This window comes from Aquarana catesbeiana, linkage group LG13, assembly GCF_042186555.1.
Source record: "Aquarana catesbeiana isolate 2022-GZ linkage group LG13, ASM4218655v1, whole genome shotgun sequence".
NCBI lineage: Eukaryota > Metazoa > Chordata > Amphibia > Anura > Ranidae > Aquarana > Aquarana catesbeiana.
The window spans coordinates 168,413,368-168,438,740 of NC_133336.1; the positions used below are offsets into that span (position 1 = coordinate 168,413,368).

Sequence of the window (25,373 nt, forward strand, 5' to 3'; positions counted from 1 at the left end):
TTTCCGACCCTTGCCCCACACTTGCTAGATGTATTTATTTCCCTGATGAAAGGTCATATTACCCACTCCCAGTTCCTGAACACTTTTATTACAGTTATACTGGAACCAGATAAGAATCATCCCTCTCTGATAATTATCACCCCATAGCCTTATTCAATTCAGACTATAAAATATTCACTAGAATTCTTGCTAATAGATGTACTCGCACAATCCCTAGTCTTATACATAAAGATCAGGTTGGATTTGTCTCAGCCAGACATGCTGGCAACAATACCAGACACATTTCAATTCAAGTTAAATTTTGGTCTCATCTGACCAGAGCAGCTTCCACATGTTTGCTCTGTCCCCCACATGGCTTCTCGCAAACTGCAAATGGGACTTTTTATGTTTTTTTTTCAACAATGGCTTTCTTCCATAAAGGCCAGATTTGTAGAGTGCACGGCTAATAGTTGTCCCGTGGACAGATTCTCCCACCTGAGCTGTGGATCTTTACAGCTCCTCCAGAGTTACCATGGGCCTCTTGGCTGCTTCTCTGATTAAAGCTTCGTACATACAATCAGATTTTTCGCAGAAAACAACTAAGACTTTTTTCCGAAGGGCGTTGGCCCCAAACTGTCTTGCATACAAATGGCCAGGAATTGTCGGCCAACAAACACGAATATACTGATGTACTATGTGGTTTTTCAGCTCTTTAGCGCCACCCTTTGGGCCCCTTCTGCTAATTTCGTTTTAGTAGAAGTTTGAGTGTTTCGTGCTTTTCATTTTGCGCTTTTTATTTCACGCTTTTCAGTTCGCGCTTTTCAGTTTGTTTCTGAACGGCCGTTCCTCAACGAAACATGTTGCGGAATTGGAGGAGATAACGTGTTATTTATTATTGGCCTTGGAGTTATCGCTTTGAGGAGGAGGAGGATTTCTTGGACCAAAAATTGGTTGCTTTATTAATTGTGACCAATTATGTCATATGCCTTTGCTGCAGGAGCTCGAGGAGAATAATCCGGATGATTATTGGAATTGTCTCCAGATGATGGACCCCTGCTTTCACCACGCATGAGGCTTTTATTTTATTTTTTAGTTGAATAATGATTTGATTTGGTATATTTTCTATATTTTTTGATGCATTTTTGGTTAAGATCTATTGGCAGATAGCATGTCTTATTTTATTTTGTTTTCTTTTTTTAGTTCACAATAAAAAAAATTTGGAGAATAATACTTGGCTATGTGTTTTACTTCAAATGACAGTTTGGGAGTAGGCAGTTTTAAAAAATACAATGTAAAATTGACAAGGGACACCAAAATAGTTGTATCTTTGATCTTAAAAACTACGGGATAATGGTGTTGTGGTAACTTGCCCAGAAAAAAAAAGAAGCATAATAATATTATTCTTGATATCACTAGAATATAAAAGCCTTTTAACCGCTTCCGGACTGCTGCAAGCCGATATACGTCCTAACTTTGAAGAGAGATATCTTTGTTATGGGAGCAGCTAGCTGCCATAACCCCGGTATCCTCTTCTTCAGCGGGTGGTCCGTGTTCCGATAATAGTGGTCTCTGTGGCAGATTCACTGCACTTTTATCGGCGGTGGGAGAGTGCCCCCCCGCCGCTCTCCAGTGCCCTACGCCACTTACCGCAGCCGCGGAGGCGATCGGATCCTTGTCCTTCCTGGGTATGGAGATGAGTGAGGGGAAGATGGCCCCCACCCGTCTCCATACCATTGCAGGGTGGAAGCGACTTCAAAACATCACTTCCCGTCCATAGCTCTAAAAGGGCCATTTTTTTTTTTTTTTTATGACAAAATTTTTATTATTTTTTTTTTAATTGCATGTTAGTGTAAATATGAGATCTTAGGTCTTTTTGACCCCAGATCTCATATTTAAGAGGCCCTGTCATGCTTTTTCTCTATTACAAGGATGTTTACAAAGTTTAAAAGTGACACAATTTTTTTTTTTTTAAAGAACAGTGTAAAAATAAAAAAAAAAAGGTCAAATAAAAAAAAAAAAATTTAAACACGCCCCGTCCCGCCAAGCTTGCATGCAGAAGCGAATGCATACGTGACTAGCACCCGCATATGTAAACGGTGTTCAAACCACACATGTGAGGTAGAGCAAATGTTGCCTATGGATATTTTTAAGGGCAAAATTTTGTCGCCATTCCACGAGTGGGCGCAATTTTGAAGCGTGACATGTTGGGTATCAATTTACTTGGCGTAACATTATCTTTCACAATATAAAAAAATTGGGCTAACTTTACTGTTTTATTTTTTTAATTAAAAAAGTATTTTTTCCCCAAAAAAATGCGCTTATAACACCACTACGTAAATACGGTGTGACAGAAAGTATTGCAATGACCGCCATTTTATTCTCTAGGGTGTTAGAAAAAAATTATAATGTTTGGGGGTTCTAAGTAATTTTCTAGCAAAAAAAAACTGTTTTTAACTTTTAAACAACAAATCTCAGAAAGGGGTTTGGACCTTAAGTGGTTAAAATTCATTTGGCAGAACTCCATCAGTACCACCAGCAAAGCAGCTTCATTATTATCCCATTAAAGAAGAAGAGAATGTGCGCTGCATTTCGAGATTTCATAATTTGCCGCGTTACGAATGTGAATTCTCCATTATGAACGCTAGTTTACAAAACCGACCGCTTCTGGCTCGTCCTTGCTTCCGAGCATGCGTGTTTGTACTTTGGACTTTTGTCCAACTGACTTTTGTACACACGCTCGGAAAATCCAACAACAGATATTTGTCCCTGGAAAAATTTAAAGGCTGCCATCCAACATTTGTTTGTGGAAAATCTGACAACAATTGTCCAATGGAGCGTACAAACGGTTGGATTTTCCGCCAACAGCCTCTCATCACACAATTCCCGTCGCAAAATCCGATCGTGTGTAAGAGGCTTTATGCTCTCCTTGCCTGGCCTGTCAGTTTAGGTGGACGGTCATGTCTTGGTAGGTTTGCAGTTGTGCCATACTCTTTCCATTTTTGGATAATGGATTGAACAATGCTTTGTGAGATGTTCAAAACTTGGGATATTTTTTTTTTTAGAACCTAACCCTGCTTTAAACTTCTCCACAACTTTATCCCTGACCTGTCTGATGTATTCCTTTGCCTTCATGATGCTGTTTGTTCACTAAGGTTCTCTGACAAACCCGAGGGCTTCACAGAACAGCTGTATTTATACTGAGATTAAATTGCACACAGGTGGACTCTATTTACTAATTTTGTGACTTCTGAAGGCAATTGGTTCCACTAGATTTTAGTTAGGGGTATCTGAGATAAGGGGGCTAAATACAAATGCACACCACACTTTTCACACATTTATTTGTAAAAAATATTGAAAACCATTTATCATTTTCCTTCCACTTCACAATTATTTATCACTTTGTATTGGTCTATCACGGGGTCTTCAAACTACGGCCCTCCATTTGTTCAGGAACTGCAATTCCCATTATGCTTAGTCATGTCTGTGAATGTCAGAGTTTTTCAATGCCTCATGGGATATGTAGTTCTGCAACAGCTGAAGATTCCTGGTCTATCACATAAAATCCCAATAAACGCATTAACAGTTTTGGTTGTAACATGACAAAATATGGAAAATTTCAAGGGGTATGAATACTTTTTCAAGGCACTGTAAATACTCCAATCACACACAATGCTTCCAATTCCACCACTGCTTTTCATACTTAAGCTAATCAGGTATAGTTTCACAGAGATTAAAGGATAAATTCACCTTTGCAATGTTACAATTGAGCACTAGGGATAAGCCCGATGCTCGACTCGAACATTGGGTGTTTGCCTGTTCGTCGAACAGTGAACAATATGTGGTGTTCACGGCAAATTCAAAAACTGCCGGAACACCGTTAAAGTCTATGGGACACTAACATGAAAAATCAAAAGTGCTAATTTTAAAGGCTTATACTGTATGCAAGTTATTGTCATAAAAAGTGTTTGGGGACCTGCCCCAGGGGACATGTATCAATGCAAAATTTTTTTTTTTAAAACGGCTGTTTTTTCGGGAGCAGTCATTTTTTTAATGCCTAAAGAGAAACAATAAAAATGAAAAATTCCTTTAAATATCGTGTCTGCAGGGTGTCCATAGTATACCTGTAAAGTGGCGCCGTTTTCCGGTGTTTAGAAGAGTACCACAGCAAAGTGAAATTTCTAAAGGAAAAATTGTCATTCAAACCTGATCGCGGCTGTAATGAATTGTCGGGTCTCAGCAAAACGGAGACCCCCACAACCACCGGGCAAGGGTTGTGGGGATGAGGCCCTTGTCCCCATCAACATGGGGACAAGGTGCTTTGGGGGGCTACCCCAAAGCACCCGGAGTATAACAGGTAATTCTGCGCTACCCGAATAGTAAGCAGCTAACAGCCAATAGGATATAAGCATAGAACAGGAAACAAACTGAGTGTAGCGATAATATGACAAATAACCATATATTACATAGTATAAAAACCCTAAGGTTCCTCAAATCAGCACATCAAAATGTGTGGGGGGGGGGCATAAAAAATATATCAATAGATAATAAAGTCCTCAAAGTCCTCAAATTAGCACATCAAAATGTGTGATGGGGGACATAAAAAATATATATCAATAGATAATAAAGTCCTCAAAGTTCTCAGGAAATGTATTGTGTAGATTGTTGGGATGAGAGTCCTCAATATATATGCGACTTCATATTAAAATGTATCAAAAATACAAAAAGCATATGAACTGAAGAAACACCACAACCGAAAGTGAGGAGGCTTACCGGAACGTTTGAACCCAATAAAACGTACGTTCAATTGGGTCAAACAAGCTTGAATCCTGAATTGTTGATGAAGTTCCGTGGAGGATGGAAGGAGATCCAAGGATAATCTGTGTGTTGATGTAGGCCTCCGGGGTGTTATCCGCAGTAAATAATGATTACATTGGGCAAGGAGAAACAAAAAAAAAGGCCGCATAGTGTAATCCCGTATGAAAAATGTATATAAAATTTATTAAAAACAGAAAAACACTCACATGAGCAATGGATAAAAGACAGCGCTGTGCAAGTAAAATGGCGGCAGTGGGGTCCCACCTGATGCGTTTCGTCTCCTTGGACATCGTCTGGGGGGATCGCCCACTGCAGCCAACAAGATTTATATAGCAAATGTAATCCCCAAACTGAGAGTCAACTCACATTGGATTCGGCATGTAAACCATGTTACTTCCGGTATCTAGGTAAGATGGCCGCTCGGCTTGCGTTCCATGCCTCATTTTGAGACCGGAAGTCTCGAAATCAATTTCAGCATTACCTCAGAATGTCCAACGTATTTAACGTGGGAGGCTTTGGATAATATGTGGAGTGTCAGTGGTGTGCCATGCAGACAGAACAGAGAGTAAAGTGAAAACAGGAAAGCGCAAGTGCGCTGAAAATGATTGGCATGATGTCACAGGCATGCACCCGAGACATGCTTTCCAAAGGACCGTGGTGTGTTGGTGTATGCGGAGCGGAATGACAAAATTCCCCTCTAGTGGGTGGTGTCCCACGCCAACGTACACTGGCATCATGCATCACCCCGGTAACAAAAGTCACATGCTCTAGGCAGCGGGGTGACCCACAGAAGGCATACTTACTGGAAGGCGTATCAAAAGGGCGTGCTGTGCCGATGCATCATGGCATCGTAAGTCACCACAGCAATGGAGTCACATGTCCTGAATACCGGGATGACGTTCGCAAAGCACCATAACAAATGGGATCATAATGAACAGTGACAGGAAAAGTAAAAAACAGAAAAACTTGACCCAGACAGGCATAAATTGTGTTACAAATTATGTGAAATAAATAACCACGGGTAGCGGTGTGTATAAATTAAATGCGCGTGCCCACGAATGGGAAAAAAAAAATTATTTACACGTGTGTATGTGCTTGCGAAAACATGTAAAAAAATGTGTATAGTGAGAGGTGAAGTGAAATTCAAAATATGTTGAAAAAAAAATTGAATTGTTTTTTAAGGGAATAAAAATTATTCTATCTCGATGTGTATATATAGAGTGGACTCTCATGAGGGGATCATGTGCTGACAGTTAAGCATATAAAAAGAGGGAACTTCACCCCCATGTTAGACAAATCTACACATGACCCAAAGTCCATAACCAAAAAGAACCCTAAAGTTCAAAACCTAAAATTGAAAACCTATGTGACAATATATATGAAAACTGTTTGCATGCCTATCTTTCTCCTTTTCCATTGCTTTATTTCAATACAACTTTTAGGTACATATATGCTACTCTTTATTTTATTCTAATACACCTTTTTTGGGTACACATATTCCTTGTATTTATTTACCATTATCATTTCTATTTTTCATGTGCAAATATGACGCTCACATACAGAGTTTTCATATATATTGTCACATAGGTTTTCAATTTTATGTTTTGAACTTTAGGGTTCTTTTTGGTTATGGACTTATGCTACACATGTTTTGGGTCATGTGTAGATTTGTCTAACATAGGGGTGAAGTTCCCTCTTTTTATATGTTTAACTGTCAGCACATGATCCCCTCATGAGAGTCCACTCTATATATACACATCGAGATAGAATAATTTTTATTCCCTTAAAAAACCATTCAATATTTTTTTCAACATATTTTGAATTTCACTTCACCTCTCACTATACACATGTTTTTTACATGTTTTCGCAAGCACATACACACGTGTAAATAAAAAAAAAATTTCCCATTCGTGGGCACACGCATTTAATTTATACACACCTCTACCCACGGTTATTTATTTCACATAATTTGTAACACAATTTATGCCTGTCCGGGTCAAGTTTTTTTCTGTTTTTTACTTTTCCCGTCACTGTTCATTATGATCCCATTTGTTATGGTGCTTTGCGAACGTCATCCCGGTATTCAGGACATGTGACTCCATTGCCACGGTGACTTATGATGCCATGATGCATCGGCACAGCACGCCCTTTTGATACGCCACCCAGTAAGTGTGCCTTCTGTGCGTCACCCCACTGCCTAGAGCATGTGACTTTTGTTACTGGGGTGATGCATGATGCCAGTGTATGTTGGCGCGGGACACCTTCCACTAGAGGGGAATTACGTCATTCCCCTTCGCACACACCAACACACCACCGTCCTTTGGGCGCATGCCTGTGACGTCATGCCATTCACTTTCAGCGCACTCGCGCTTTCCTGTTTTCACTTTACTTTCTGTTCTGTCTGCATGGCACACCACTGACACTCCACATATTATCCAAAGCCTCCCACGTTAAATACGTTGGACATGCTGAGGTAATGCTGAAATTGATTTAGAGACTTCTAAATGGAACGCACGCCGATCGGCCATCTTACCTAGATACCGGAAGTGGCATGGTTTACATGCCGAATCCAATGTGAGTTGACTCTCAGATTGGGGATTACATTTGCTATATAAATCTTGTTGGCTGCAGTGGGGGATCCCCCCAGACGATGTCCAAGGAGACAAAACACGTCGGGTAGGACCCCACTGCCGCCATTTTACTTGCACAGCGCTGTGTCTTATCCATTGCTCATGTGAGTGTTTTTCTTTTTTTAATAAATTTGATATACATTTTTCATATGGGATTACACTATGTGGCCTTTTTTTGTTTCTCCTTGCCCAATGTAATCATCATTTACTGCAGATAACACCCCAGAGGCCTACATCAACACAGAGATTATCCTTGGATCTCCTTCCATCCTCCACGGAACTTCATCAACAATTCAGGATTCAAGCTTGTTTGACCCAATTGAACGTACGTTTTATTGGGTTCAAACGTTCCGGTAAGCCTCCTCACTTTCGGTTGTGGTGTTTCTTCAGTACATTTTGATGTGCTGATTTGAGGGCTTTGAGGACTTTATTATCTATTGATATATTTTTTATGTCCCCCCCACACATTTTGATGTGCTGATTTGAGGAACCTTAGGATTTTTATACTATATAATATATGGTTATTTGTCATATTAGCACTACACTCATTTTGTTTCCTACCTCAAAGTACCCTCCCCATGTTGAGGGCATGTGGCCAGGTACGGTTCAGGAGGGGGGGCACTCTCTCATCCCCCCTCTTTTCCTGCAGTTTGCCAGGTTGCGTGCTCGGATAAGGGTCTGGTATGGATTCTGGGGGGACTCCCACACAATTTTTATTTATTTTTATTTTGATTCAGGGTTCCCCTTAAAATTCATACCAGACCCAAAGGGTCTGGTAATGGACGGGGTGGGGTCCCATGCTCCTTTTTTTTTTTTTTTTTCAATTATCTGTATCTATATTGCTGAGACCCGATAATTCATTAAAGCCGCGATCAGTTTTAAATGACATTTTTTCCTTTAGAAATGTCATATTGCTGTGGTACTGTTCTAAACACGGGAAAAATGCGCCACTTTACAGGCATAATATAAAACACCCCCCCAGGCACGATATTTGAAGGAATATTTAATTTTTATTGTTTCACTTAAAGCATTAAAAAAAATCACTGCTCCCGAAAAAACGGCTGTTTTTTTAAAAATATTTTTGCATTGATACATGTCCCCTGGGGCAGACAGGCTCTGCCCACATGGCCACATCATTAATTCACAGTTTCCTGTGAGTGAATAAATGAACTACAAGTACCATATCCATTCCAGCAGAGGGCTTGTAGTTCTGAGCAAGGGCTCTGGTGAGACACAATTTCCCCTTTAAACACGCTGACTCTAGCATAAGAGGGATAGCAGCAGCACACAGTCTCTAGGATCTCTCTCACCAGTCTCGATTTTGCAAAGTCGTTTAAAAGGCTCTGCTCTAGGGAGACTCTGAGGGACCAATTTGATGGCCCAAACTTTCTAATTGGCAGAGGATTGTTTATGACATTCCAAGAAATGCTTGGGGATACTAAATGTAGCTATGCCATCTTCAACAGAGCAACAATGCTCTCCTAATCTCTTCCTGTGTGTCCCACATAAAGGAAGCCACATGGACAAAAGAGACAATATATGAAAAATTCTATGGAACAATTCTAGAACTCCTAATGCATATAGGTTTTATCCTTGGTGGTAAATTCTCTGTCCATGTTGGACATGTAAGACACCTGAGCTTGTGACACTGGTACATGGTACATGCCCTTAATGGCCAAAAAAGTCAGAGAGGGACGGGTATTACTACTAACTGGTTTAACCATACTACTCCCTCCTTCTCACACATAATCACATGTACCACAGGGTTTTGGTTGGATCTAAAAGATGGGAAGAGCCCTTTGGCACATCTGCACACATGCCAGAGTAACAAGAATAGTGGGGCCAGAAGAAAGAAAACCCTCTTTATCTATAGATGTTTTATTGTTGGCATTATATACACTGAGGAAATTTCCCCTCACTTCCCATCCAAGGAACCCCAAATCTTTAGGAAAGGGAGTTAAAAAAAAAGCAGTGACCACATGAAAAAAAAAAAAAAAAAGACAGGGGTCCTAACTCTTCTCAACTGTTGGTTTGGGGTGGAATTGAGGCCAAATCTCCTCAACAGGAACACAAAAGGTTCAAATTTACAAAGCTAAAATGTCCATGTCTGTATGTGAGAGGCTTATCTTTGCTTTGTGAAGTGAGTCTAATGCATGATAAAATCCTGAGGGAGGATCTAATTCTCTCCCACTGTAAAAGGGCTATACTTTAAAGGGATTGTAACGGTTCGCAATTTTTTAAATAGAAATAACAAACATGTCATACTTACCTGCTCTGTGCAAGAGTTTTGCACAGAGCAGCCCCAATCCTCCTCTTCTGGGGTGCCGCACTGGTGCTCCTGGCTCCTCCTCTTCATCGTGTACCCCCACAGCGAGCCGTTTTCCATGGGGGCACCCGTGCAGGTGCACGCCTGAGTCCGGCTGCTGCATACATACAGACACAGACAGTAGAACTGGGCCCCGCCCCCTGCTCTTGTGTCCCTAGATTTGACTGACAGAAGCAGGAGCCAATGGCTCATGCTGCTATAAATCTATCCAATGAGGACAGACAGTAGCTGGAGCTGCTAGGCTTATGCTCGTCCCTGGAACAGACAAGTTCAGGTAAGAAAGGGGGGGGGGGGTCTGGGGGCAGCTGCAGCAAAGATGGTTTTTCATCTTTGATGCATTAAGGGGAAAAACCTTGAGACTTTACAATCCATTTAACTAAAGATGGGAGCCTCTAATAAAGTCATGTTAGATTAATTTTGAGCTAAACCCAATCAATGAAATCTTGTAAGCTTGTAATCACAGTAGGCTACAGAGGAGAAACAGAGAACGTGGGCTTTGTGAAAGGCCAGGAAATGTGTTTCTGGGCAACTAGCCTCTTCCCCTGCCTGGTCCACACTTGTCACTATCAGGAATCCGGTCCAGAACAAAGATTTACAACTGACTCTGGAGAAAAAGGACATATACACAGGAAGTGTCCAAAAGAGGCTGCAGAAGATCGGTAGCACTGAGATAGGAAAAAGGATGAAAAAAAGGTGAAAACAGGATTTTCGGAAAATAAACAATTGCCTTTATTTTATTACACATAGTGCTTTAGAAAACTAAATTCAGTTCAGTAAGAAAGCTACTTGACACTCTAATGTCGCGTACAGACAATCGGAATTTCCGACAACCAAACCGTGGATTTATTTCCAACAGATGTTGGCTGAAACTTGTCTTGCATACACACGGTCGCACAAATGTTTTTGGAAATACTGATCGGCGAGAACGTGCTGACGTACAACATGTACGACGGGACTAGAAAAAGGACGTTCAATAGCCAGTGCGGCTCTTCTGCTTGATTCCGAGCATGCGTGGAATTTTGTGCGTCAGAATTGTGTACACAGGATCAGAATTTCCAACAACGGATTTTGTTGTTGGAAAATTTGAGATCCAGCTCTCAAATTTTTGTTGTCAGCAAGAATGCACAGTTATTAAAACATACACTTATATCAACCAGAGAAAAAAACATTGAAGCCCAATTCCATAACCTTCCAGTTGCCCTTCCACCCTCCATTTACTCTCCCACCCTCCTTTTGGATATAATTTATAATCTTTAAAAATCAACATTCATACCTTTTTTTTTTGCGGGGGGACGTCTATGGTTCAGTACTAGCCCTCGTATGTCCTCAGCAGTGGACAGGAGCTGAATACTCTCTGCAGCATGGGACTGTAGACAGCACTAGTACCCTAGAAATTAATACAATCAAATAGTGGAGTAAAAATGGCCACGGCCTTTATTATTGGTATTCAAATTTTTTAAACATGTAACAATTTGCAGTTAAATAAATTCTCAAATAACTTATTTACTCAAAACAACATTACAGTAAGCAACCCAGCCACTACGACTCAGGTTGACATAAAAGTAGAACCATTTTTTATTAACTGTCCCCTTTTTTATGTTGAAAAAAGGGACCAAACCACATAATATTCTAGGCCACGACAAGGGAGGGGGAGGGAGCTCACAGGCAGAGGTCTTGAAGACTGGCGGAGCAGGCTTGATGAAGCTGCCTTAAATAGGGGTTTTCCCCCTTCTATAAAATTCCAGGAGGTCATGTGACATAACCTTCTGGAATGTTCCCAAAGGTCAGCTTACCTTCTGGAATGTTCCTAACGATCAGCTGGCCTAACCCTAGTCACCTGTCCTTCTATTGATCACCACTGTTTACCCCTTAACTGAAGCCTAGCTTCGCCCACCTACCTAACTGACCAGTTAAACTAAAAACTGTTGCATTCCCATGAGCTTGGGGGGCCTCTAAACAGTCCCCCTCACTTTCATTCTCGTGTAAGTTCAGGGGGTCTTATTTCACTCCCCTGAGGGTAGGTCCTTGACACTCTAGGCTCACAGAAAATGGGATGAATGACACTGGACATCATTCAACCTGAGAGGGTGGCACCATCTAATGTTAAAAGATACATTGCTGGAGAGAGATTGATTATCACAGCCAGAACTGTGGTTTATATTTTAACTGTATATATATTTTTACTTTAACTATTTTAATTAAGTGTAATTAGACTTTAAACACTTCAGCTCCAGAAGATTCACCCCCTTCATGACCAGGCCATTTTTTGCGATACAGCACTGTGTTACTTTTGACAATTGCGCGGGTGTGCGACGCTGTACCCAAATAAAATGTATTCCTTTTTTTCCCACAAATAGAGCTTTCTTTTGGTGGCATTCGATCACCTCGGCGGTTTTTATTTTTTTGAGATATATACAAAAAAAGACTGACCATTTTTAAAAAGAAAATATATTTTTTATGTTCTGCTCTAAAACGCACCCAATAAAAAAAATTTTAAAAATCGAATTTCATCATCAATTTATGCCAATATTTCTTCTGCTATATATTTTTGGTAAAAAAAAAGAAAAAAAATCCCAATACTTGTATATTGATTGATTTGCACAAAAGTTACATCGTCTACAAACTATGTTTTTTTTTTATTTCTATTTTTTATTAGTAATGGCAGCGATCAGCGACTTATAGTGGGACTGCGATATTGCGGCAGACAAATCGGGCACCTAACTGACACTTTTTGGGGACCAGTGACACTAATACAGTGATCAGTGCTAAAAAATATGCACTGTTACTGTACTAATGACACTGGCTGGGAAATGTTTTCCCTGGCTGTGCTTTCTAACTGTGGGGGAGGTGCTTTGACTGGGGGAATGTAAAGATCTGTGTCCCTGCTTAGCAGGAACACAGGATCAGCACATTCCCCTCCACAGAATGGCAGTCTGCCTTTTTCCTGAATGATCGGCGGGTCCTGGCAGACATAGCGTTCGCCGGACCCACTGATTGGCTCCCGCTCTGTCCAATCGGAGCGGGTCTCTGGCGGCAAACGTGCACGCCCCAGACCCAGATAGTGTCAGATCACAGTGAATCTAAGGCGGGTGGTCCCTAAGCAGTTAAATATTTAAAAGACAAAAGTTCTAAGTGAAAGTTTAAAGTTAGTTAATTTGGATGTGCAAATATAAATCTACAATCACAGTGGCAATGAATGTATTGATCTTTATAGTGATTCCCATCTCCAGTGTTCCTTTCCATGATTGCTTAGGGTCTTAATTCCCATAATATCTAAAGTAGAAAGTGTATTTTTGTGTGTTTTTTTTCTAGAGGACACTGAGAAGTTCCACCAGCAGCTGTGTGCGAATGATGATCCATCACTGAGGAAGATATACGAGTATTACAGAGATGATCTGACCCACATCCTGGAGAACTTGAACCCTCATGCTGTCCTAGTAGAACTAAAATCTCGGAATTTCTTAAACACAGACGTAAGCAAAAGATATTTGTAAATGACCTACCTACATAAGTGTAAATGTCATTTGAGATGCCTTATGTAGTGTTTTATAATATGTCCGTATATAATGTTTTTAGCGAGACTTCAGAAAAATGGAAGAGGGTTGAACAGGTAACATTATCACTTTGCCATAGAGCTCTATACTGCCATCGCATAGACTTCATGAACATAGAACATTTTTGCTTTTACACAAATATATGTTGTAGTCCAGATGGACGTTTAAAATATTAAGTTCCAGTAATATGACGGAGTCATAGCAAAGATAACTGTATGAATGCTTCATCCCCAATGTTACATTGTAGCTTTCCACATCTTGAAAATCTCAAATCCATAACTCCACATACACGTTAGACATCTTCCTATAGCTGTATTCAATTGGGGATGAGCAGCAATTTTTGACCAACTTGATTTTGTACTAAAATTTACAACATTTTCAACCTTTCTCAAAATTGGTTTTAAAAAGTTTTCATTTGAAAGCCAATAGCATAGTTGACTTACTTGTCTCATGTGTATTTGGTTGGCCTGGTGATATTTTATAAATGTTATGTAGCATCTAAAGTTATAAAAATGAAAAAACCACCATCAAAAGGTCATTTAAAAATATACAAAAAAGTCAAGAACAAATCACTTTTTTAAAACAACGTGCAAAGTGTGTTCTTTAAAAACATACAGGAGGTCTCAAATGTCTAATGCATTACCATTGGTGACGAGCATAAGCCAAATACATACTCACAAATTGTGAATTAAAGCAAGTATATTAGATACCAAATCCAGCCATGGGGTGATGTCATCTGACCCAAACCCATGTAGGTTGGTAGTCTGATGTGTTTCAGGGGACATACCTCTGAGTAAGTACAGTATGTTTTCGGCTTATGCTTGTTAATAAAAGTGGTTTTTGGTAATGTACTTGGTGTTTGTGCCCTACTGTGTGTTTTTACAGGGTTCCCCAGTCTGAGGCGGGCTGCATTGGGGAAGCATTTCTGCCTGCAATACCTTCCGGCTGTGTTACTTTCTGAACGCTGGAGTGTTCTTGTATGATTAAAAGTATGTTCTAGCTTGATTTAATAATAAAATGCCTTTTTGTAATTTAAACAAAGGGATGTGGCATATACAGTATGTGCTGTATATACTGTATACTAATACTCTTGACAATGTAAATGATTGTTGCTATGTGACTACATTGTAGATCTTGTAAGTCTGCTTTATATACAGTAAGCTAAAACTTTGTATTAGTTAAAGTATTTGTGACATTTTGATTGAATATTCTTTTGAGGCATTTTAGATTTACCATCCGTTCACCACCTGTGGGATCATGTACAGACACGCATGTATCAAGTTATAATGTTATAGATCAGGGGTCTCTAAACTTTCTAAACAAAGGGCTAGTTTACTGTCCTTCAGACTTTAGGAGGGTCGGAATGTGGCCAGTGGGAGTAGAAAAGGTCCTGACATTAGTGGGGGAAAAAAAATTTTTCATTGAGTGTAACTGCACCCCATTATTGGTGTAAGCGTGAGGAATTGTGACCCAACATTGGTGTCACTGGGAGGAATTGTGCCCCCTTCATTGGTGTCAATGAGGGGAATTATCCCCCATTGTTGGTATTAGTGGATGAAATAATACCCCAAGGGCCAGATAAAGGCAAACAAAGGGCCACATCTGGATCACTATTATAGATCAACAATAGACTGGCACACAATTGTGGCCATTGATTGCCATTGCAGGACTTGGGTTTGAATGTGGTAGTGTGGATTTGGCTTACATAGAAGAAATGATCTTGCAGATTTGATGGTTGAATGCTGTAGGGTAAGCATTATGAATACAGACTGATCCTAAAGACATTGTGAGGTTCATAAATGGATATTGTATGATTACAGGATTCACCTGCTTCATTCACGTGAATAACATTTGTAAATAAAGATGTCAGATGTTTATAATTTGCAGTAATGCAAATGGTCTTTAAATATTTTAAAGGCTTAATGTTTATGTATCAAATAATAAAGTTTTTATATAGTGACATCACAGTAAGACTGGGAACCCTTGGATTGGGGAGAAATGCATCCAAATGTCCCTTTCTTGGTAGGAACAGATGTTTGTGGGCTAAGTAAAGTGTATTACGCAAATGGTGCCATTGAGTTAAAGTGATTGGAGGTCATGGTAAAAGCTGGATGTTCTTAAATAACACGGCTTATTGTGACATGCTACTTCATGACCTTCAGCTTCCTTTGTGGTCCTGGTATGGAGTCAAATGACATCTCAGAGTTGCAAAGGAAGTTGGTGATGGCTGACTTCCCCCTTGTAGATACTGTGATCATAGGTGAGAATAGTTAGCTCTACAATGCCCAGCATGGGTCACTGATTGCTTTTCCCACTCTACCATTCAGACATTGGTCAAAGTATATCCACTCAGCACCACCGGCCCAACATATCTTATTAGTACTGGCCAGGTGGCAAATGCCTCTATTTCCCCAGCTCAGTCCTTCCCTGGGCCATATATTTCAAATGTATTTAATCAATAAGAAGTAATGTAATATACATTTAGGATGGACAAGATCTAATAATATTTACCTACTGAGTGGTTCTCATTATTTTCTTGAATTAAGAAATGAATCAAGTCTAAGTAAAAGTGAGTTAGAGGTGTGTGAATATGTCAGTTCTATGTTCTCAATTCTCTGAATTCTAAAAGTTATAGCTTTAAACTAACCATACACTTTAAGACTTTGCATGTTTATCCATACAGATTGTATGAAAGAAATGTATCAAGTCCCCAAAAGCATGGATAGAAGAATTTTTTAAGCTGACTATTGCATTTAAAAAGCTGGTGCTATGGTTGTCAGGATACCCAAACTGTAGAACAGTACCTGTATATGGATGCAGATGCTGTTCAGTTGACAATTTTCCCACCTAGTGTGATATTTGCGGGGCAGGATCACTAGCAAGTCATCTTTGCAAGTCATCAGTTTTTATTTATTTAATACAGGCAAACAAAAATAGCTTTTATTCAGCATAAATCAAACAAAAACAGTCCATAAACTTCTGGTACAACAGAAAGTAGGCTCACCAATAGCATAATCCTGTCCCACAACATGGTTAAAGTTCCCTCCTGCTTCATGGGTCAAGAAAAAGCTCTCAGGAGCCCAGCAGTGTCTCAACAGATACACAACTTACAGCCCTCTTATTCTGGTCTGTTCCATTCAACACCTTATGGACACTTGCTATCTTCTTCCTGTCCTTTTCAACCCTCCCTCACAGGTGGGTTAATCCTTTCAAACCAAAGTACCCATAGTCAGGGTTTGAGGCTCTTTCCCACCCAAAATCTCTCTGAACCTCCAAATTCCAGGACCATATAATGACTTACAGCAGAACTACACTGCATGTGAACACCCCAAAGCAAAATTTATATTTAATTCATTTTTAAATGAATTAAGTAGTAAACTCCCCCATGCTTTATTTTGCTGAGTGAGAAATCACTTTGAAAAACACCCCCCCCTAATATTTCTGGCCGTGGCCTTCTTGAGTAAGGGCAAATGATTCATGTAGCATTTACTTCCTGGGATCCATACTCCCTTAGCTCAGGCATACAAGTAGGAGGGCATGCTTAGCTCCTCACATCCAGAAGACTCCTGGGATGTATGACATCATTTGCTTAGACAAGAAACCAGGAAGTAGCTGAAGAACCATAAAAAAAATTTAGAAATGTATATCCTATTTACTTTACTTTACTAATGCTAGCAGCATAGAAATTACAAATAGAGTGAAGTTCCACTTTAATAACACTGGGTAAACTCCAGACAGCTTCTTGTCATCCCCCTAACCCCTTCCCGACCAGCCACCGCAGTCATACTGCGGCAGGTTGGCTCCCCTGGGCAAACCGATGTAGCTGTGCATCGGTTCGCCTTTTGATCACTAGGGGGCATGACGCCAGAGCCGATGCATGTGCCCCGCGATCGCTCCACACAGAGACAGGACATAGATCTGTCAATGTAAAAGAACAGATCTCCACTCTGTCAGGAGTGAGGAGAGCGCTCTGTTGTTCATACTAAGTATGAACAATGGATCGCTCTCCTCTCCCAGGCAGTCCCATCCGCCCACAATTAGAATCACTCCCTAGGTAACACAGTTACCCCTTGATCGCCCCCTACTGTTAACCCTTTCCCTGCCAGTGACGTTTAGACAGTAATAGGTGCATTTTTATAGCACTGATGGCTGTATAAATGCCAATGGTCATAAAAATTTGTCAAAAGTGTCCGATCTGTCTGCACGAATTTCGCAATCCCGATAAAAATTCTGATCACCGCCATTACTAGTAAAAAAAAATTATAATAAAAAAAATGATCCCCTATTTTGTAGATGCTATAACTTTTGCTCAAACCAATCAATATACGCTTATTGTGATTTTTTTTTACCAAAAATCTGTAGAAGAATACATATTGGCCTAAACTGAGGAAAAAGTTTGCTTTAAAAAAAAAATGGGGATATTTATTATAGCAAAAAGTACAAAATATTGTGTAAAAACCACAAAGATGATCAAATACCACCAAAAGAAAGCACTATATGTGGGAAAAAAAGGACGTCATTAGCACACACACCCTGCACCCATCAACTAGGTTTGCGCGGCATCCCTGGCATTCCTCCAAGTGTGCTTTGCTTGACTTGTCAATATATGCTGCCACAGCTGCTTTGTTTGCACAGCATCCCCAGCATCCCTTTAGACAGGCCCAAGCCACATGCTAAACTCTGTGGGGCTGTGGGTTGGACACCGCTGATGTAGTGCAAGGGCCTGCCTGATTGGATACAGAGTGAATGGATGGATAGGTGTGTCCTCCTATTCCATAGTTTTGGTAAAAACAGTATAAAGGAAATTGTACAGTGATTGTACAATCAGATTGTATAGTGTATGGCCAACCTTTTATACACCTAAAATGAACTAGTCGTGCTTTCAGTGCCATTAATTGTTAATGGCACCCCAAATACAGACGCAAATGCACATTTTGCCACGTAAAAAAAAAAGAGCAACAAATGCAGCAAAATGTACAAAAAAACCCCTGAAAAATGCACCAAAATGTCCCATGAGCTACTTTGCTGCATGTAGGGCAGTCTATTGAAATCAATGGGCTGCGCTATGCATGTTGCAGGAAAAACAAGCTAAGAAATCTATGGTCCCACTATGTTAGATGTGAATGGGGCCTGAAAGTGAAATCAATGTGTTTACACAAGAACAATGAGGCTCCATCTGCGTATTTCTGAACAAAAAATGAACACTTTGCTGCGTGTTTCAGAAATATGCTGCAAATGCACATGGTGCTTGCCTTACCATTACATTTTAATGGCACCCCTAGCATGGGTATCAGGCCCATGTTTACCGTGCGGCAAACGGGCTGCAAATACGCCAAAAAGCAAGGTAATAAACACGCTCCACTCAAAAAAGAGTTCCGAAGTTCCTTTGGAGCATTTGTCATGAGTAGGGCAGTCCATTCAAATGAGTTGCCTGCCCTATGCGAGATGAGCAGGAAAGCTCCAAAGTGCCCCCCAAAAAAGCATGTACAGAGATGTGAATGGGGCCTGACAGCTGAGTGCCTCCATCCGCTACCTCCGATGTACTACTTAATTCACTCGCTTGTCATCTCTCGCCTCGACTACTGCAACTCCCTTCTCATTAGCTTGCCTCTACATTGTCTATCACCTCTTCAATCTATCATGAATGCCGCTGCCAGACTCATCCACCTTACCAATCGCTCTGTGTCTGCCACTCCTCTCTGTCAATCCCTCCACTGGCTTCCACTCGGCCAAATAATTAAATTCAAAATTCTAACAACTACGTACAAAGCCATCCACAATTTCGCCTCCAGCTACATTACTAGCTTAGTCTCTAAATACCAACCTACTTGTTCTCTACTTTCCTCTCAAGACCTCCTGCTCTCTAGCTCCCTCGTCACCTCCTCCCATGCTCGCCTCCAGGACTTTTCCAAAGCCTCTCCAAACCTATGGAATGCCCTACCCCAGTCTGTCCGCTTATCTCCTACGTTATTAGCTTTTAGACGATCCCTGAAAACCCTTCTCTTCAGAGAAGCCTATCCTACCCACACCTAACAACTGTATTTTCATTTTTTCCATCAGCTCATCCCCCCCAGTTATTACCTTTTGTATCCACTTGACCCTCCCTTCTAGATTATAAGCTCTAACAAGCAGGGCCCTCTGATCCCTTATGTATGGGTTTGTATTGTAAGTGTACTGTCTTCCCTCATGTTGTTAAGCACTGCGCAAACTGCTGGCACTATATAAATCCTGTATAATAATAATATAATAATAATGTACATGTATAAAGGTGTCCATACATGCGGCCCGAGAGAGTTAACCACTTGCCTACTGGGCACTTTTACCCCCTTCCTGCCCAGGCCAATTTTCAGCCTTCAGCGCTGTCACACTTTGCATGACAATTGCACGGTCATGTTATGTTGTGCAATTACTAGTTATGCATGGTAAAATATACAAACGTATACCACGCTGTCCAATAGTGCAAGAATAGCAGCCAGCACAGCAGTGATTCGAAATGCAGAGATAAATATGTTAAAGTAAAGTGCAGCGCTAAAATACGAATACAATTCTATTAAAATGTACTAAAATAAGTAAATGTCCATAAGTTAAAATATGGGGACCAGTGTAGGTCTTAATAGTGATAAAGCAAAATGTAGTCCAGTGAAATGAAAAAAACAATCCAGGTGTATCGAAACATTAATATATCAGACTGTAAGTGTCACATAATTAGTGAAAAATTGATAGACGAACCACCACCAAAGTTACCAATCGCTTACTGGAACGATTGAACTCAGATAGGTGTACACCTAATGAGTCAATCAAGCTTTTGTGAGATATCAGGGATGGTTCAGGCTCACAGAAAAAGGCTCAATCTCCAGGGGGTGGTCAGACCAGTGGATATCAGCAGATAGGACAATATATAGGGCAGACAGCCCAACCATTAGATATGGAAAGAAAAAGGAGGGCACATAGCGTAATTCCATATGGAATTAATGAAATTTAAACAGAAAATATAAAGGTTACACTCACATTTCCAAGGATAAAAACAGTGCTTGTAAGACAGTAACGGCGGAATCAGCTAGACTTTCTGATGCATTTTGCCTTAATAGGCATCATCTGGGGAGATGATGCCTGTTGAGGCCAAACATGTGAAGTATCGCGGTAGAGTAAGAGCAATAATTCTAGCCCTAGACCTCCTCTTTAAGTCTAAACATGCAACCTGTAGAATTTTTTAAACGTCGCCTATGGGCGCAATTTTGAAGCGTGACATGTTGGGTATCAATTTACTCGGCGTAACATTATCTTTCACAATATAAAAAAATTGGGCTAACTTTACTGTTCTCTTAATTTCTTAATTCAAAAGAGTGTATTTTTTCCAAAAAAAGTGCGCTTGTAAGATCGCTGCACAAATACGATGTGACAGAAAGTATTGCAACGACCGAAAAAGTAATTTTCTAGCAAAAAAAAAAAATGTTTTTAACTTGTAAGCACCAAATCTCAGAAAGAGGCTCGGTCCTTAAGTGGTTAAAGAAAAATCAAAGTTATTTTTAAAATGTGAAATTCCCCATAAATTTTTCATCCTCTTCAAACCAACTGATATTTTCAATCAGACTGACACTGGATGCTAAAAATGTAAATGGTACAAGTCATATGTGTTATCTTTCTGGTAGTGTCCTATTACTAATAGCAAAAGCACACAAGTCAGGCAGAGTTCAGACATTTATCAGTAGTACCCAATATAACTCTGTTGTGACAATATTTTCTTATCTGTATGTAGGTGTTCAAAGCAACCAGAATCATTTTTAAGTTTATTTTATAAACTATAGATATGGAACAATAATAAGAAATATTTTCCAGAAATACCTGCCAATGGAAAAAGAAACGTCTTCCTTCTATCACACACTGTTACAAGATATTGAGAATCTAGGAAGAAAAGCTGTGATTGGACTCTGGGAATGTCTCTTTGCACTACAGCACGATCATCCTCATCCTAATGTATTGGCCATTCTGGGAGAAATCAACCAGACAGGTAACAGACTTTGTGTTTTTAGTCAACATTGTGATAAAATAATGATTGACACCAATTATCCCAAAACAATGATTGACACCAATGTTCCCAAAATAATTATTGACACCAATTACCCAAAATAGTAATTGATACCGATTACCCCAAAATAATGATAGACTTGGGGTAATCAGTGTCAAAGGCCATTGTCATTGATAAGCGCAGTACAAATACAGAGCAGTTCGCTCCACTATCATTGCTCTCCCCGCTTTTCCACTTTGATAGATTTTCTCTTGTTGCAATTCCATACAAAACCTCACTGTCAGTTTGGAATGTATTTTTTGATAGCATAGATAGGATTTCTACTCATGCTATTTTGTGGAATGTAAAACCGTGGGACCATATTATTCCTCCCTCTTTATCTGCATCATCATGTCTGGTCTTCTAAATACTAAAATATTTCACTCTGAAAACTGATGTAGATTACATAGAAATAATCTAATGTTTTAGAAAATTATACATTGCTGCATAAAAGGTAAAGTGTATGTATACCCTATCAATGATCTTCTCTTACTTGTTCCTTTGTGGTCTGTTAGATATAACAAATCACTTTCAATGGCATATTTGTCTAAATACCATACTACAAAAATGCCATCCAGTTCTGTCCTGTACACTCTGCAATCCTATCACCCCTGACCAGTTCTGATGAGTACAGAACACCTCCTATGTTATGAAGATTGTTGTAGAATTTAGTCAGGACCACTTACCTTACTGTGAACAAAAGTGGCAGAACTACCAGGGTCACAGCAGTTGCACTTGCGACCAGGCCCTGACGTTCCACCTCTCTGGGGTGGCCCCAGACCCGGCATCTCCTCCCAGCTGACAGTTTACTATGCAGTGGAGGGAGCGGGAAGGGACGATCGTCAGCTCTGTGGTGCCCGTGATGTCCAGTCGGCTAGCAGTTCACTTCGCTCTATACAGTGGAGAGGGGAGGGGCCTCTGACCCAAACAGGCCCCAGATTCAGTAAGAAAGTGAGTTACCCTGCTTGTTCACTGAAGCTGATACCTGCCTGGGTCAGAGGCCTCTCCCCTCTCCACTGTATAAACTCGGGAAGTGAACTGCTAGCTGGAGGGAGATCCAGCGGCCCACAGACACCACAGAGCTGCCAATTGCCCCTTCCTGCCCCACTCCACTGCATAGTGAAATGCAACTGAAGTGATCTGAGTTGCAGGGAGAGATGCTGCGGGCACCACAGACTGCCATCAATGTTCAGGTGAGTGGGTGACCATGGGGTGAATCTGGGGGAACAGAGAGGGAGTTGGAGGTGCACATCAAGTGGGTACAGAGCAGAGATGTGTTTGGTCCACCAGTGTGAAAGAGGCCTATCGGGCCTGCCTGTCCGTTTTTCAGGTGGACCCAATCGGTCCATCCATAGCTCTCTATACAACGGCGGATGTCAACGGACATGCGTCTGCTGACACCCGTTGGCATTCAATCTGATCCGTTATGGTAAAAACAGATGGATGGGAGATCCATTCCCCATCCGTGCAGCAGATCAGATGACAGTCATATGGAAACGGGCCATAGAAAACCGCCCCATAGAAAACAGCGGGCTGTGTCCATATCTGCTCTGCATAGCGAAGCGCACACAAACCTGTCATCTTGACCCTGTGTGAAAGAGGCCTTAGGGGTGTGTGGGGTGCCAAGGTTTCTTGCTGCAGTGTACAATGGTGTCCTGGAGAGATACAGAGGATGATGGGAGGTGCAGAGGGGTGTGTGGGGGTACAGAGGTGTGGCGGGTGCAGAGGGGTGTGGGGATACAGAGGTGTGGTGGGTGCAGAGGGGTGTGGGGATACAGAGGTGTGGCGGGTGCAGAGGGGTGTGGGGATACAGAGGTGTGGCGGGTGCAGAGATGTGTGACAGTCACAGAGTACATAGATGTGCTGGTGGGTGTTCAAGTGTGCTGGGGAATACAGAGGTTGCTGGGAGCTGCAGAGGTGTGGGGGAGGGGCCCTATATCAGTGAGAGGGGCCCCAGGACTAGTGGCAAGGGCCCCAGGATGGGGCCAGGGGGCCCTTCATGTTTTTTTGCACTAGGGCCCTGAAGGTTCTAGTTATGCCTCTGGTGAACAGACAGATGTTCATTGAAGCATGCACACGTGGTGACATTAACAAGGGGAGAATAGCCCAATGGGTTTTACTTCCTCTTTTGCTCCATACAAACCCTGCAAATTAAAAGAATAATGAGCTAGTATGCATTGCATACTAGCCCATTATGTGACATTTACCTGCAAACGAAGCTCCCGCTGTCCCCTATTCAGGCTGCGTCCATCTTCGCTTCTCTTCCTTCTGGGGGCTGCGGACTCCAGCTCTGTGACTGTCCGGAGCCACGTGACATCTCCCCCTTGCATGTGCACAAGAGCCGTCAGTCACAGCACATGCTGGGGAAGAAGCCGCATGGGCTGATGATGACATTGGTGCACTAGAAGTGAAATATCTCCTAAACGGCGCACGGTTGATGAGGGAGGTGAGAGGTTAATTCACTCTTAATTATTGCCATATGTTGGCTCTCCCAAGAAATGCTTATGAGCTTATAACCATTTATATACTTTCACAAGTATAAAAAGATCTTATATAAAACTTCACTTTTTCTATACATAGAAGAGAAATAAATGGTATATACATATATATATGCAATTCAATTATTATTTAAGATCTCATCCTTTCATAAATTTTGATATCCTTACAGGGGGCGCACATACGTTATTTTTTTTTCCATTTTGGTGTGGGTTCCCTTTCAAGATCCATACTAGACTCACAGGGCCTGGTATGGATCTTGGGGGGATACCACATTGTTTTTTTCATTTGGCTGTGGGGTTTACCTCCAAGATCCTCAGAGCACAAGTCACACCAGAAGTCGGATCATTTTGCTCTGGCTTGGATGTGACTTCCATTCAAATCAATGGGCTGAAAGCGCAGCCTAATGCTGTATCTGTTAACACACATTTACAAGCAGTTACAAGCATTTGGCATTTAAAATGCTGGTAAACTACTGTCCTGGATGCGATTTATCTGCTTTCAAAAAAAGTCAGTAAATGCAACTGCCTCTAAATGACTATAAAGGGCTAATGCCGCATACACACGAGCGGACTTTTCGACCGGAGTGGTCAGACGGACCGAGTCCGGCGGACAATTCGACCGTGTGTGGGCTTCATCGGACCTGCAGTGGAATCTTTCGATCGAAAATCTCTCGGACTTGGAACATGTTTCAAATCATTCCGATGGACTCGAGTCCGGTTGAAAAGTCCGCTCGTCTGTATGCTAGTCCGACGGACGAAAACCGACGCTAGGGCAGCTATTGGCTACTGGCTATCAACTTCCTTATTTTAGTCCAGTCGTACGTCATCACGTAAGAATCCGTCGGACTTTGGTGGGATCGTGTGTAGACAAGTCAGTTTTTTCGGAAAGTCCATCGGAAGTCCGCCGAAAGTCCGTCAGATAGACTGTCGGACCAGTCCGGTCAAAAAGTCTGCTCGTGTGTACATGTACATATAGGATAACATTGAGGAGAGTCCAGGGGCTTCTGAAAACGCCCAACTGCTCCTAAACGTTTGTTTACCAGCTGCAGTGTACATGAGGCCTAAATGTAACAAAGGTATTAGTTACTGTATTTATCGGCATATAACACACACTTTTTCCACTTAAAATCAGGGGGAAATCGTGTGTGCATGTTATACGCCAATCCCTGCTGCCTCAGAGTGGAAGAAGGGGATGAGAGCTGCTGGATTACATACAGCCACGATCTCCTGTGTATCCGGCGCTCAGTCACACACAGTCCTGTCCCCCTGGCCCGGCATTGGACCACTGTTCTGTCCATCATATGAGCCGGGTGGGACTGTGAGTGACTGAGCGCCGGATACACCGGAGATCGCGGATCTGTGTAATCCAGCACTGGCGCGGCTGCAATCATCGGCAAAGGCGAGTCTGCAGATGGATACTAAACAGGCTGCAATGATGGGCATGTTAGAGGCTGCAGATGGGCACTAAACAGGCTGCAATAATGGACACATTAGAAGCTGCAGATG

The 25,373-nt window shown here is 41.4% G+C and overlaps 1 protein-coding gene across 1 annotated transcript in view; it reads left to right on the top strand.

Annotated features, from left to right (window-relative positions):
- Positions 1-25,373, top strand: part of LOC141116581 (NACHT, LRR and PYD domains-containing protein 3-like) — a 176,248-nt gene that overhangs the window by 27,673 nt on the left and 123,202 nt on the right. Inside the window, exons 3-4 of the mRNA XM_073608975.1 lie at positions 13,063-13,223; positions 21,141-21,312. Of these exons, the coding sequence (XP_073465076.1) occupies positions 13,063-13,223; positions 21,141-21,312 (333 nt within the window). The remainder of the gene's footprint in view (positions 1-13,062; positions 13,224-21,140; positions 21,313-25,373) is intronic.